The sequence below is a fragment of the Dicentrarchus labrax genome, unplaced genomic scaffold (genome assembly GCF_905237075.1).
Source record: "Dicentrarchus labrax unplaced genomic scaffold, dlabrax2021, whole genome shotgun sequence".
NCBI lineage: Eukaryota > Metazoa > Chordata > Actinopteri > Moronidae > Dicentrarchus > Dicentrarchus labrax.
In genome coordinates this window covers 6801893-6815929 of record NW_026136721.1, presented here as the reverse complement: position 1 = coordinate 6815929, position 14037 = coordinate 6801893, and the positions used below count along the sequence as shown (strand labels likewise).

At 39.0% G+C, this 14037-nt stretch overlaps 1 protein-coding gene across 1 annotated transcript in view; it reads left to right on the top strand.

Moving 5' to 3' along the window:
* The window catches only part of slc43a1b (solute carrier family 43 member 1b), a 27752-nt gene extending 13940 nt beyond the window's left edge, over window positions 1–13812 (top strand). The window contains exons 6-15 of the mRNA XM_051386410.1: window positions 2366–2458; window positions 3523–3656; window positions 4778–4920; window positions 5962–6108; window positions 6343–6378; window positions 7155–7287; window positions 7518–7647; window positions 7864–7937; window positions 9395–9518; window positions 9626–13812. Of these exons, the coding sequence (XP_051242370.1) occupies window positions 2366–2458; window positions 3523–3656; window positions 4778–4920; window positions 5962–6108; window positions 6343–6378; window positions 7155–7287; window positions 7518–7647; window positions 7864–7937; window positions 9395–9518; window positions 9626–9853 (1242 nt within the window). The 3' untranslated portion in view covers window positions 9854–13812. The remainder of the gene's footprint in view (window positions 1–2365; window positions 2459–3522; window positions 3657–4777; window positions 4921–5961; window positions 6109–6342; window positions 6379–7154; window positions 7288–7517; window positions 7648–7863; window positions 7938–9394; window positions 9519–9625) is intronic.
* Window positions 13813–14037: the final 225 nt, after the last annotated feature.

Sequence of the window (14037 nt, the reverse complement as noted above, 5' to 3'; positions counted from 1 at the left end):
AGTCTTCCAACCACTCAAATCGCTTTTACACTACGTGCCACATTCACCCTTTCACACACATTCACTCAGTGATGGCAAAGCCCATCGAACAGAAACTAACTCATTCATACACACTCACACACCGATGCCCAGCATCGGGAGCAACTTGGGGTTCAGTATCTTGCTCAAGGACACTTTAACTAAGTGGTTTTAAGTGCAGGATTTTAATTATTGGTGATTTAATTCCGGTTTATTTTAATGACTCAAGCTACTTTTTTTCACTTAAGCAAAAAATGCAAAACTAACTACAGCCAGTGTTTGGTTTGTCCCTTCTGGGTTACTGTAGAAACATGGCGGTTCAACATGGTGGACTCCATGGAAGGCAATCTGCTGCATCAGTTGTTAAAAACAGCTCATTTTAATTAACAAAAACACAATGATTCCTATATTCAGGTGATTGTTCACTAATGAAAACATACCTATGAATTTTATATTTCTTTTTTCTGCCAATAGATCCTCCTTAAAGTTCACACACTGAAGCTTTGAAAAAAAGAATAGGAATTTCAAGAGGATTTTGTGAACGGCGAAAATAAGTAATTTCCCCACGGGGATTATTAAAGTATTTCTGATTCTGATTCTGATTCTGATATTCTATTTCCTCACTTGAAGAATAAAGGGCAACTTTGGGTTGTTCAGGTGTGCTCCAGCAGTAACCATGTGTATAAGTTAGCTAACACTAGCTACATGTTACCGTGTACCTTTGTGGACTTTTCCTACTTGTGCTATGTTATGCCATGTTTTAGCATGTGACAGGTAAACATTTCAATGATTTTACCTTGGGAAAAAATTAAGTATTTGGTGCCACCATCAGGACAAAATGTGATGTAACAAGCAGATCAGTCTGCTGTTCATTCATTTGTGTTAATCCTGTATTGTTTATTATCCAACATGTCTGTAGGTTGTAATGATATTATATATATCAATATCAGAGCTGCTAGGCAGGGTGGATCTAGAGGGGTAGCAGCTGCCACCCTTAAAAATGCCTGACCACCCCAGCTCTGGTGTCAAATGCTGGTATATTTAACCATTTATTTAGCTTAATTTCTCAGTTTAGACTAGGGTGATTGCCTTAACTTCAATGAATAAAGACATGTATTTCGAAAAATAAATTTCGAAAGATTTGGAAATTAAACAATGTATTGATTTGTAATAACACCTATAGTTATTTCTATTCAGTGCTTTACTAAGGTGCCATAATAATGTTTATGAGTTCAAATCTTCATTTGGGGGATTTTCCAAAATTGATATATGTGATTGTTTGTGATTAAATCAGCATATGTTTCTGCCTACTCTTAAAGTCTCCATGCCACCCTCTGGACACCCCAGAAATATTTATCTATATCTGCCCTGCAGACACTTTTTTCCGTGTGTGTGTTCTCAGTTCATACTGGTATATACTGGGATTTTGGTTACATTCTAAAATATAAATGAACAGCCAATCCAAATATATCTGATTGAGTAAGTTTGAACTGAGCATGAAGGCCTGCAGTGTGAGCAGAGCCACGTGCAGTGCGCTGTGTCATTGGTAGTGCTCCGGCTGAGTCTATAGTTAGAGTCTGCGCGCACACTCACACTCACACACACACCAAAACTTACCATCTGCATGGTCAGAGAACGTTCACATGCTCACACCTACACACAAGTTGTCATGACAAAAGGATGGGTAACACAGGGGCTATTTGTGTGTGCTTGTGTGTGTGTGTGTGTGTGTATTTGTGTGTATGTGAGAAGGAGAGAGAAAGAGTATCGGCAGTAAGAGCACATACTTTTAGAGTTCGAGCTGAAAATACAGACTACACATGTGGCTGTTGTGCCATGTTGTTTTTGTTGGTCGTGTGTGTGTGTGTGTGTGTGTGTGTGTGTGTGTGTGTGTGTGTGTGTGTGTGTGTGTGTGTGTGTTGTGTGTGTGTCAGCTTAACTTCCACCCCTCAGATGAAAAGCTTTTGTTTATAAGAACGCAGTAGCGTCACCTGCTGGCTGATTATTTAAAGTGCATTTGACTCACTGATAACGGCTTTTTTTTAATCCTAATATAAATACCTGAAATAGGTCAAAGCTCATTGGACCAAAACATAGCTGATTTGAACATTTAGCATTTGTTTTTACACGGTGCTGGGCTTGCTGGACCGCAGCAGTTGTTGGATTTTCCCCATTGGCCCTTTCTCTTTCAAAATGAACAGACACACAAAGTCCTGACTTACATCCTCAGGAGCACATTGATCGTACACACACACAGCCACATACTAGCTAGTCTTGTTTTACTGCTGCCTGATAAGGACGGTTGCATGGTTCATTTATATACTCATACTCTCTCTCTTTCATCCAGCTGCCTAACATGTTTGGGAATGTCCGATCAACCATCCTTTCCCTGATGATTGGCTCCTACGCTTCGTCAGCCGTCACCTTCCCTGGTGTCAAGGTGCTCACAGACACACACACACATGCATGTATGTACAAATCAACTTGCTGCTGCTAACTGCTGGCAAAGCACAGATTTAGTGTTCACACATCATAATCAGCACAAAGAAACTACTTGTTTGAGATTGTTGAAATTAACTTGCTTATACAGTTTTGACATTAAATATTCAATCCGCAAGATTTTCTGTTCTGTTTTTATTTTATCATAGTTCTATACTTAAAGCAGCATTATGTAAGATTTGGTATTTGGTGGAATTTGGCATCCCCAGTTGCAATCCTACTGTGGTAAATATGGGCAGCTGTACATTGATTACATTACTTATAATCAAAAACTTTGCTAACACAGCCAAACAACAAGCAAGTGTAATAACTCAAAACATAGCAAGCCGCTAATATTATTGACTAGTCCAACAGCAAAAAATGTTGCTTTAATAACATAAAGAAAATACATGTTATATTAATTTATTTATGTATTTGTCAGGGACAGTACACAGATACTTAGCTGCAGCAGAGTAAGCTATGAGCTGATCTATATATCTGTAGTCCTGGTAACAGCATCTGAAATAATATCTCTGTTAAGAAATGAGCGTTGTAAGAAACATACAATCACGTACAGTACATGGTCACTAATAGCAACAATGACGGCAAGATTTTACAACACTAAAGTGTTTGCATTCCTGCGTGATGAGCACATGATTGGGCTGGATTTTATGATTTCATCTTGAATTTATAATCAGTGAAGCTGCAGCACCCTCTTGTATATCATGGTACAGAGCTCTAAAAATGTGTCAAATTCACTAGATCTGTGCTGTATCGTCACCTCTGTTGGTTGTCCTAGATGTGCTCCTGTTATCTGAGCACAGTGATATGAACTGTTTTAACATTGTGTAATTGCTGAAAGCTGAGAGGAATGTGAAACGGTAAGAAATATGTGGGAAATGGGAACTAAAGAGGAACATGCTGATAGACTTTTTAACATGTCATCTCTTTTATTCATCTCTATCTGTCTCTTTGTGTCTCCCTCTCCTTACCCGTCTTCCTCCCTGTCTCACCACTCCTCTTCAGCTGATTTACGACCTTGGCGTGTCGTTCCGTGTCATCATGTGGGTTTGGTCCGGGATGGCCTGCATGGTCTTCCTCAACTGCTTCCTAAACTGGCCCGCTGAATCCTTCCCTGCGCCCGAGGACATCAGATACACGTCAGTGCACTCAAATCAGTACACACAGTCATCCTCCCTGGAAAATCCCGTAATGACTTTGACCATAACATTATTATTAAAACTACAAAACACTCATGATATTGGGAAAGCTTTTTCTACACACAGAATGTGTGAAATGCTCATTATTGGATAAAGATTAAGAACAATCTTGCAAGTCCCAACTCATGCTAGACACTGTGTTGTTGTCTGCCATCCAGCGCTTCATGCATGAATAATGACAACCTCATTCAGGGTTGTTTTTAGAGTGTGTTAACTGTTTAGGCATGATAAAATCACGTCCACCACACGGGTGAACCGCATGCAATTGAGTTTTCATCATTAAAAAACTATATATGTATTTATATAAATGTTAACTCACATTTTTCTTTACAAAAACTGACATACATTCTAATTCAATTCATTTCAATTCAATTCAATTTTATTTGTATAGCGCCAATTCATAACAGAAGTTATCTCAGGACACTTTTCAAATAGAGCAGGTCTAGACCGAACTCTTTATAACATTATTTACAGAGACCCAACAGTACCACCATGAGCAAGCACTTGGCGACAAGGGCAAGGAAACACTGCCTGTTAAAAGGCAGAAACCTAGGACAGATCCTTCGGCTCTAGGTGGGTGGTCGTCTGCCTCGATAATAATATAAATCAATTGATTTAAATCCAAAGAAAATTGCTGATGATGATGCATAGCAATTTATTATAACATATCATTAATACCTAATATAAAATGTAATTACTGTATTACTCCTTAGTTGAATAGTCGATTGCATTCAACAAATACACAGGAGACATCTGCTGGACTTTCAAAAAGTGTCAGGACCAAGTGAGATAACTAAACAAATGCTGGCTAGGTTGCCATGAAAGTTGGAATGAATATTCACCTAAGGATATATGCTTGTGATTTTGGAGACACTCTGACCTTTCCTCTGGCACCACCAGACAATATTTTTTCCAAATATCAAAACTGACATTAAATTTACTGACCATGTTCCTCCAACACTGCAGTGTTTGAGATGATGATGTCTGTATTACCATTGGGTAAGGCCTGGATTTATTTTAGATGTCTTATTATACATTCAATGTCTGTCTGTACTCTGCAGTAAAAAGGTGAAGCTGAGTGGGGTTGTGACAGAGGACAAGATGACTGGGGACAGGTATGTCACCCACATGACCATCGTGGAGGACACAATGGGAGCCAAGCAGCCAGAACTCAAGCAGACAGACTGCCAGAGCACAACCCAGGGTAAGGAACATTATTTATTATGTTTGTATGAAACAAATATGGATCTTTGGAGATGGAGATCTCATGAGGTAGAGCAGGTTATCCACTATTCACATGGTTGATGCTTTGATCCCCAACTCCTCCTGTCAATGTACAGCACCAGGGACAATAAATATAGCACATGGGAAACCAAGATAGAATGTCTGGGACCGTAGAGAAATGTATCATAGGAAGGGTGAATTGTGGAACATTAGGGGAAAAAGTTCCATTCAAGCCCTGTCCAACCCATGTCGAGTTGTTCTTGATCAAGACACTGAACCTGAAATTGCTCCTGATGATCATGCAATGTGCAATGTGTGTTTGTGTGTGTGTGTGTGTGTGTGTGTGTGTGTGTGTGTGTGTGTGTGTGTGTGTGTGTGTGTGTGTGAATGGGTGAATGAGAGGCACCTTGTAAAGCCCTTAGGGAATATATGAATGCAGGCATTTACCATATGTGTACAGCTGTCAACTGTGTACTAACAACAACTGGAAACTGATTCTAGAAGCTTCTACCAGCAGTAAAAATACCAATAGAACTGCAGACTACTGTGAGCACTGGGACTTTTGTCAACATGAATAGACATTTTAACTTTGCAGCATCTGATTACATTTGGATTAATTCTTCTATTGTCCCTACTATAGTTTTTTTTTCCCTGTGAAACTGGTTCTTTTAGTGCAGTGTGAAACTCCTCGAGGCTTCAACTGAAGGTGTCACTCATCATGTGTCATGCTTCCATTAGTCTCATCCATCTGTCTCACACTGTCTCTGGGAGTGTCTCGAAGTGGTTCCACGTTCGACTGGTCGTGAATAACTGCAGTATGCAGTATGCAGTAAATTAGGATACTGCTTTAATGGACATTATTAAAACCTCCATTAACCTCTAAAGTGTTAGACGGTAATAATGTAACACCAGCTCCAGGCCTTCACGGGTTAGGCACACTGTAAAAAAAACACCATGAAAAATAAAAGCAAAACTTTTTTTATAAAGTGTATTCTGGGAATTTCTTTCTCTCCATCTTTAGGCTCAGTGCCGCTCTGTCATTCTATGTGCTCTCCCATCTTCCTGTGGAGTCTCATCACCATGGCAATGACCCAGCTGAGGCTGATCTTCTTCATGGGTGCCATGAACAAGATGCTGGAGTTTCTGGTCACCCATGGCGACCCTAACCGTAAGAATGATAACCCACATGAAAACATAAAATGTTTTTTTCAATTTAAGTGCAAGAGCACTGGGCACAAACGCTGGCAGGTTTCCTTTGTCATCAAACTATATGTGAAGCAACTATTGTCATTTTATATTGACAGAAGCTGGGTCAAAACTGATGTTGTGAACTACATTCAAACATTTCATTGTGTCAAACCATCTGTGGTGATTCCTGACCTGCAGCTGTTTTCTCTTTCAGTATCAGAAGAGCTGCAGCAGGAGGCTGAGGAACAAGGTAAGATGTGTGTGTGTGTTAAAAGTGGGCTGTTGAATATTTGTGAGAATGTGTAGAAATGTTTTTAAGAGAGCCTTTAGACCACTGGTTCTCCATCTGGGGGTCTTGAACCCCACTAGGGGTCACCAAAGCTTCTCAGGGATCAAAAGGCCTTCTTGATTTTAAGGGGTGTTAAAAAAAAATGTAAAAAAAACTTAAATGCAGTAAACCTACGTATATCTAAGCATTTCGTTCAGTTTTGTGAAGAAAAGGTTTAGGATTATTATTTCAAATAGCAATGTGGGAGCTTATAATTTACTCATAGACTTATAACAGTCTATGAGACCAAATGTTTTTTCACCACAGTCCAGTATTTCTCCATCTAAAATGTATTTCTAGCAGGGTGGAGAGGGTTTGAAACAACATTTAGATCTTCATATTGGGAAATTAAACTCAAAATATTTGGGTTTCATGACCTCATTATTTCTCAAAGCCCTGACAATACATACTGTATGTAGAATACGGACCATTTCTGATGCATTTTCTATTTTTCTAGAATACAGATTACATTGTATATCTGTATGTGTACACATGAAGTCTATATTGACTTCATATATTACTGAAAGTCATGTCGTTACTCTGGATTCTCTAGAGAATACGGACCAATTGCAATAAATATTCTAAGATTTGTTGCCATATACCATATCTGGTCAAATATGGATCATCTTCAGGACATCTTGGATAGAAATGACATGCCTTTCTGAGGACTTCACTCTCTCTATGTATGTCATCCCCAGTTGGTTTCTACTCATCTATCTTCGGTTCAATGCAGCTGCTATGTCTACTGACCTGTCCTCTGATTGGCTACATCATGGACTGGAGGATGAAGGAGTGTGAAGAGGAAAACGCAAAAACACAAACAGAGAAGAGGTATGATGAGGTGTTTATTGTATATGTTAGGGTTTTAGAAGTTTCAGTGTCTTGGAATACTTACATATGTACAGTGAACGAGTTATTGGTTGCTGCTCTTGAAGAGATCCCTTACTTGACTACATTAACAGATGGACTTGATACCAGTAGAGCTTTATACTCTGTGACATACTGTGACATCCACACCTCCTCATTTGTTGTAACCCTCTTTTGACATTTGTCCCCTTCAGCCAATCAGATCCCCCAAAGAGAGACAGAAAGATCCAGAAACTGACCAATGCCATGAGAGCTTTCATCTTCACTAATGTCCTGTTGGTCACCTTTGGAATAATTTCCATGATTGACAACATGCCCTTACAGGTTAGAAAAATACTGCACAAGAATACAATGATCAGCGTTTCCATGCATGGTAATACAGTACCAGTGAATATGAATTTACACACACACACACACACACACCTACACAGACACACACACACACACACACACACACACACACACACACACAGATAAACACACAGTGACGCTTTTAGTAAACATTCATCAATCTGTTCTCTGATGTTCTTTCTCTGTTAGGTGCTGGCGTTTGTTCTGCATACCATAGTGAGAGGATTTATCCACTCCTGCTGTGGAGGGCTCTATGCCGCTGTGTGAGTAACACCACTACCATCATGATGGATCTTAAATTACTATGTGTAATGCAAAGGAGTTGTAGTGAGAAATCCATAAAGAATCACCTGACTCTGTAATTCCCCTCATCCCTGTGGACCTTTTTAGTGTCTTTCAGCTAATTTTTTTGGTTACAACAACTTAACGGTTTTGGTCCAGTGTCCAGGCTTAGCAGGCAACTGCTTTCAATCAAAAGGTTTTATAATCTCCCCTTAAACTACCTGCCCAACACCAAACAGCAGACAGACAAAGTTCGCAGCTAGCTGGTGAACATAATGTGAACCTATGGTGACATCACCCATTGGTTTGTGGAGTACCATTTTGAAGCCTCAGGTTTGGCGTTATGGTTGTCGCCATGACAGTTTGTCGGAGCCAGGGAAGGTGACGTACTGCGAGTTGAGCTGCTCTCATTGGCTGCGCAGTTTCGACTCATTCATAGCAGGAAACAATAGTGGCTCTCCTGGTCACACACAATCTCTAAAATAGTACACTAAAATATTTTTCTGAAAACATTTTAAGTGAGAAATAGGCAACGCAGTAACAGAATCTGGATTCATATTTGGTCAGCACTGCCTAGTTTGACAGTTTGATCTGAGTTTGGTGTTGAGCTGGACAGACTAAGAATGACCTGTCAATCACAAGGTAGCCACACCCTAAAGCATACCCTGCTATATTGTCTATTTGACTCTCTGTCAATGTCGTGGAGACCAAAATTGAGCTAAAAGGAGTGAATATTGGACTTACTTTTATCAGACGGCCAGAAATCTGACTTAATGCTAATGTTGCTCTCTGTATGCCTGATGTGTAAATAAGCAACTGTTTGCAACACTTTTGGTAACAAAACTTTTAAGGTGATAATATCTGGGCAGCTGTGGCTCAGAGGCACAGCGGGTTGTCTTCTAATCGCAAGGTTGTTGGTTTGATCCCCGGCTCCTCTTGCCACATGTCAAAGTATCCTTGAGCAAGATACTGAACCCCAAATTGCTCCTGATGCTGAGCATCTGTGTGTGAATGTGTATGAATGCGTTAGTTTCTGTTCGATGGGCTTTGCCATCACTGTGTGAATGTGTGTGAAAGGGTGAATGTGGCATGTAGTGTAAAAGCGCTTTGAGTGGTCAGAAAACTAGAAAGGCGCTATACAAGTACAGGTCCATTTACCATTTACCATTTACCATATTATCTGCATGTAGCCGGCAGTTGTATCCGATGCACACTGAAGCTACCGGTGCACTCGCATCGCAAACGTCTGTCTCGGACCACCGATTCAATGGTGAATCTCTCCATCCCTAGTTTCCACTAACTTCCGGATGGTTGGAATTGGTACTTGATCATCCTATAATGCTAGGTTTAGTATATTTTGACTGAGAATTAAGAGAATGATTGGAACAAGCCATTCTTTGGTGATTGTTAATTATTTCTATCTCCACTCCCACTCTAGATATCCAGCCAACCACTTTGGGACACTGACAGGCATGCAGTCAATGATCAGTGCTGCTTTCGCCTTGCTCCAGCAGCCACTCTTCATACTGATGCTGGGACACCTCGGTGGAGCTCCTTACTGGGTAGGGAGTGCATGCACACACAAAAAGAAGACAGGAGAATGCAAATACATAGAACAGGTTTTATAACAGGTTTGTCATATGCACTGACTTATCTCTCCTTACGACAGATCAATTTGGGCCTTCTCATCTTCTCCCTGGCTGGCTTCCTGTTGCCGGGATATCTGTTCTATCACCGTAGAAACCTGATCAGGGAAAGGGCAGAGCATGATAGGCTGGCTGCCAGCCAATTAGACAGAGAGAATGCACCTCTAAACCAATCAGATAGTGGAACGGCTAAAAGCCAAGCCAATGGGCGTGCAGCCAATGGATACACACCAAACGGACAACCTGTTTAAGATGTGAAACAATCAATTTAGCTTACAGTTTTTTGTAATTACCGTTAAGTGGGTTGAAAACTCTTTGCAACTAGCAAAAACAAAACAAGACGAGACTGAACACTGAACAAATTTAATTTTTATTTAAAACAAATAAAACACATAGATTATAGCCCAGTGTCACATATGGGCAGGGTTTGCATCAGAATAGGAAGTTCAAACCCTTCATGCTTCACTTTAAGAAAAAATTCTTTGACTTTTCACTAAATTCCATCATGTGATCATTTCAAAATGGAATGACAGCATAAAGGCTTTGGGTATGATTCTCAGCCCTGCTAAATCCTGTGTGGAGTTTTACACGTTACTCTCCTGTTCATGGTGGTTTGCTTTCCCCACAAACATTCTAAATTTCCCATAAGTGAGAATATGTGTACATGTGATGGACCAGTGAACTGCATACTGGGAAAGGCTCCAGTCCTCCAGCGACAAAGGAGCATAAAAATTCAAGGACCATACCAGTCTTTCTGCACGTTTTATCCTGTTTACTATTAACCACATACGGTAGCTCTTCTACAGTATTTCCAGCCATTTTCCAAAGCATAACTCAACTTTTTAGATTGTTGAATGGGCTTGAAACTTGATTGCATTAAGAAATCCATCACTGTAAACAACAAAAATACAAGCCAATAGAGCAATTATATCAGCAAGATTGAGTAGCTTTTGAAACAAATACAGAAATACATATTCTTCCTCTTACAAATGGAAAGTTGAATTCATAAACAAATACAAAGGTACTCAGAGACCTGTCGTTGTATGTTTAGGAACAGCGCACCATTCACACAATATGACGGGTTCACAAATATGCAATGAATTTTGTTCATTTTCCCATAGGAAAGGGAAAAATCATTTGTGTATCCGCCCTGTGATTCGGATCTACTCCAACACTGAATGGGTGCTTCCTTTGCCCATTATACAAAGCAAATACCTCCAGAAGCTCCAGATCTGCCCCCGGCTATCTTCTGCAAAGCTGTCTGTGGGCCAGTAGCAGCTCTCGGCAGTCTTCCCCTGACAACACAGAAAAAGCCCTGCAATACATGCACATTTTTTGAATTAACCTCTATTCACGTCTTTGCTTTGACACCCCACAAATAACACACTCTGATGATTTCTTCATTGAAAACACATTCATGCAGTGTTTTGTTTATTTTATAAATTGTAGTGTAAAATTTTGCTCATGCCACAGTGGACTTTCGCATACAACTGTACGTAATCTCATTGCACGAAAAAATTTGCCTCGTTTTTGGGCACCAACACACCATTACACTCAGGGGTTTTGCCCCTATAGCCTTATCTGGTCTGTAGCTTCTGGTTACTAGATGTTAGCTACTGTTACAAATATTAGCTGCATTTTTCTGTGTTATGGAAATCACTAATTCAGTGACTTTATGAGTCTCCAATTATCCAATGTCACCTGTGGACCTTTGTAGAACAGTGGCTACTTTAAGTTGTGATGTTACAAAAAGGGGCCCAAAAAATGGTAGCAACCCTCTGTGCTTCCATATTTTGACATAGTAAATATTGTATACTATATACTATATTATAAAGTGTATATAAGAGTTTCACTTGGTAGTTTTTACTCTTGAAATAGTTACTTGCTAAATGCAGCACACTACAATGAAAGCAACAAGCAACATAATAACCTGCAGGTAGCATTGCAAATTAAACCCCCAGTGGGTAAGGAGTAGTCAGAATAGCTGAATGTTAAATTGATACACACTCTCATGTCTGTATGTTAATTTGTTGGTAGCCATTTTATCTGTACAAAAACAGAATTCAAGTTTTTCAGCAGGAGTCAATATATACAACTGATATTACCACCAGTGTTGTGCAAGTTCACACTCCACAAGCGCTAGCTCATAGTTCAGTTCACACAGATTAAAATGAACTAGTTCATATGAATATTTCATAAACTAGTTCCTTTACAAAATGCTGTTAGTTCAGTTTGGGTTGAGGGACTTTGCGGCTGTTGGCCAGTGGTCTTACCTTTTGTTAATGATTTCTTGTGATCATCATTCACTCGCAGATATTTCCCACTGGTCAGATGCTTCAACTCGATGCGTCGTTTCAAATCTGTTGCCAATGTAACGTTCTGACGTGTGCACAATTTACTGCGTCTGAATTGCCAATTGCACTAGCCGCCATGCTGGCATGTTGGTCGTCGTACAGCACGGCGCATGAGCGAGATTTGTGCTCATTAGTTGACAAATGTATGAATTCAGTTCACCGTAGAAACATAAGCATGTTCAATGAACATGCTCTAACACTGATTATCCAGGTAGCTCACTGTTTTTGAGTTAAACTTTAAATGTCCATTTTGGTAACTGAAACAAATGGGGAAGATGCAGAAATATGTGAGCTCAGGTCAGGTTTATGGGTTGCACTTGCACTAGTTTGGTGTAATTCCTTCTGTAAAGGTGGAAAATAAATCTAACTTACTATTATGATTGCAGATATGCATCAGATAAGAATGAGATTAAAAAAAATAAGATGAAACCAAATAAGTTATTTAACTAAATTTTGTAAGTTGAAAAAACATTATTGATCAAGCAGCTTTACTAATTTTAATTTTGTCATTTTTATTTGTACTGTGAAAAAATGTTTCTCTAACTTACAAAATTAAGTTAGTGTTGTTTAAAATAACTTATATAAATGTCACTTATTAAGTTGACACTATTTCAAGCTAATTTAAAGTTTGCTTCTAGCACTCAACTGTAGTTTATATTATTTAGTAATAAAGAGGCGCATCATTTTTTTTCCTGTCAGTTTGGTAAGGTTGTTGTTCTTGCCGTTGGTGGTTCTTCTTTGCTGCTCTTGATCTTGAAATGGTTTCATATGAAATCACAGTCTAGGGATATTTTAACCAATCACAGCTCTGTTCAGCCCAGTGTTTCTTAGGACAGAAGTGAGAAGGAGGAGAAGTTGATGTCACAAAAAGTAACCTCAGTATCAAATGACAGAAAACTAGAAGGCTTGTCATAAAAATGTAATTTCCCAATCCCTATTTTAGCCTGGGAGGTTACTGCAACAACAGTTCCTCCTCGTCTCCTCTCCTAAAACCTTTCTGAGATTCTGTGCAGGCACAGAGCAAAAGTAAATTGAAAAAATCTAGACTCTTAGGAAAATGTATGAGTTACAGTAAAGGAGTTCATATAAGAAAAAAGAAGTGTGTTGTAGAAATATTGTAGTTGCTAACAAATAAAGCTGCTCTATTTTACTGTTACACCTGAATGCAGAGCCAGCACATCACTGTGTATTGCTTTGAACGGCTGCAGGCTGAGAGCACAACATGGCTTCTAGGCAAATCTGTACAGTGTTAATAGAAAAAATGTGACAACTGTTCAATGGTAAGATATATCCAGTGATTACATAATGGTATGTAAAATAGCTAAAATGTGTTTTTGTATGTGTGACATGATCTGCATGCTTGGGACGTGCATTGGGTTAACCCCTGCAGAGCGCAATCTGCTGAGTGTTTAAAGGCAGCGAACGCACAAATAAAGAAAACACCTTATTTAAAATAGTGTTTTTTGACATGCACATTCTCCTGATTGCTCAGCTGAGAGCAGCCACCTTAAAATATAATGCAATCCAACACAATAACACTGATACTTAAATTATTCTGACAAAACATATATGAAATTATAGGCTTCAGAAAGGTATTATTTATTGTTTATCCATTGTATAGGATTGCATTACAATGTACAGGTGCTGCTTTTATTGTATCCTACTGTGTGCTATTATTTCATTGTCATTAACATCTTTAAAAAAATTGGATCAGCAGGGAGAATATAATTTAAATGTAAATAACTTTTCTCTAGAGAGCATAATATATTTTGTGTTACATTTATTTGGTTTCTGACTTGATTTAAAATGTTGCTTTGATTTGTTGTGGAGAATTAAAAACCATTATAGACATTAAATGATATTGTCTTTCTGTTCTTGTTCACATATTTTGCATTTTTTTAAATTTGCCAAGCCCTCATTATCATCATAATGCACATTCTGATATGAACCTGAATCAATACACATTCAGTACTGTGTTGACTGACATTACCCAGCAACAGTAAAGACAATTTATACAAATGACCTACACTTTTATGTTCCATCATACGAAATTTACTTGCCACTAGATGTCACACTAGAGC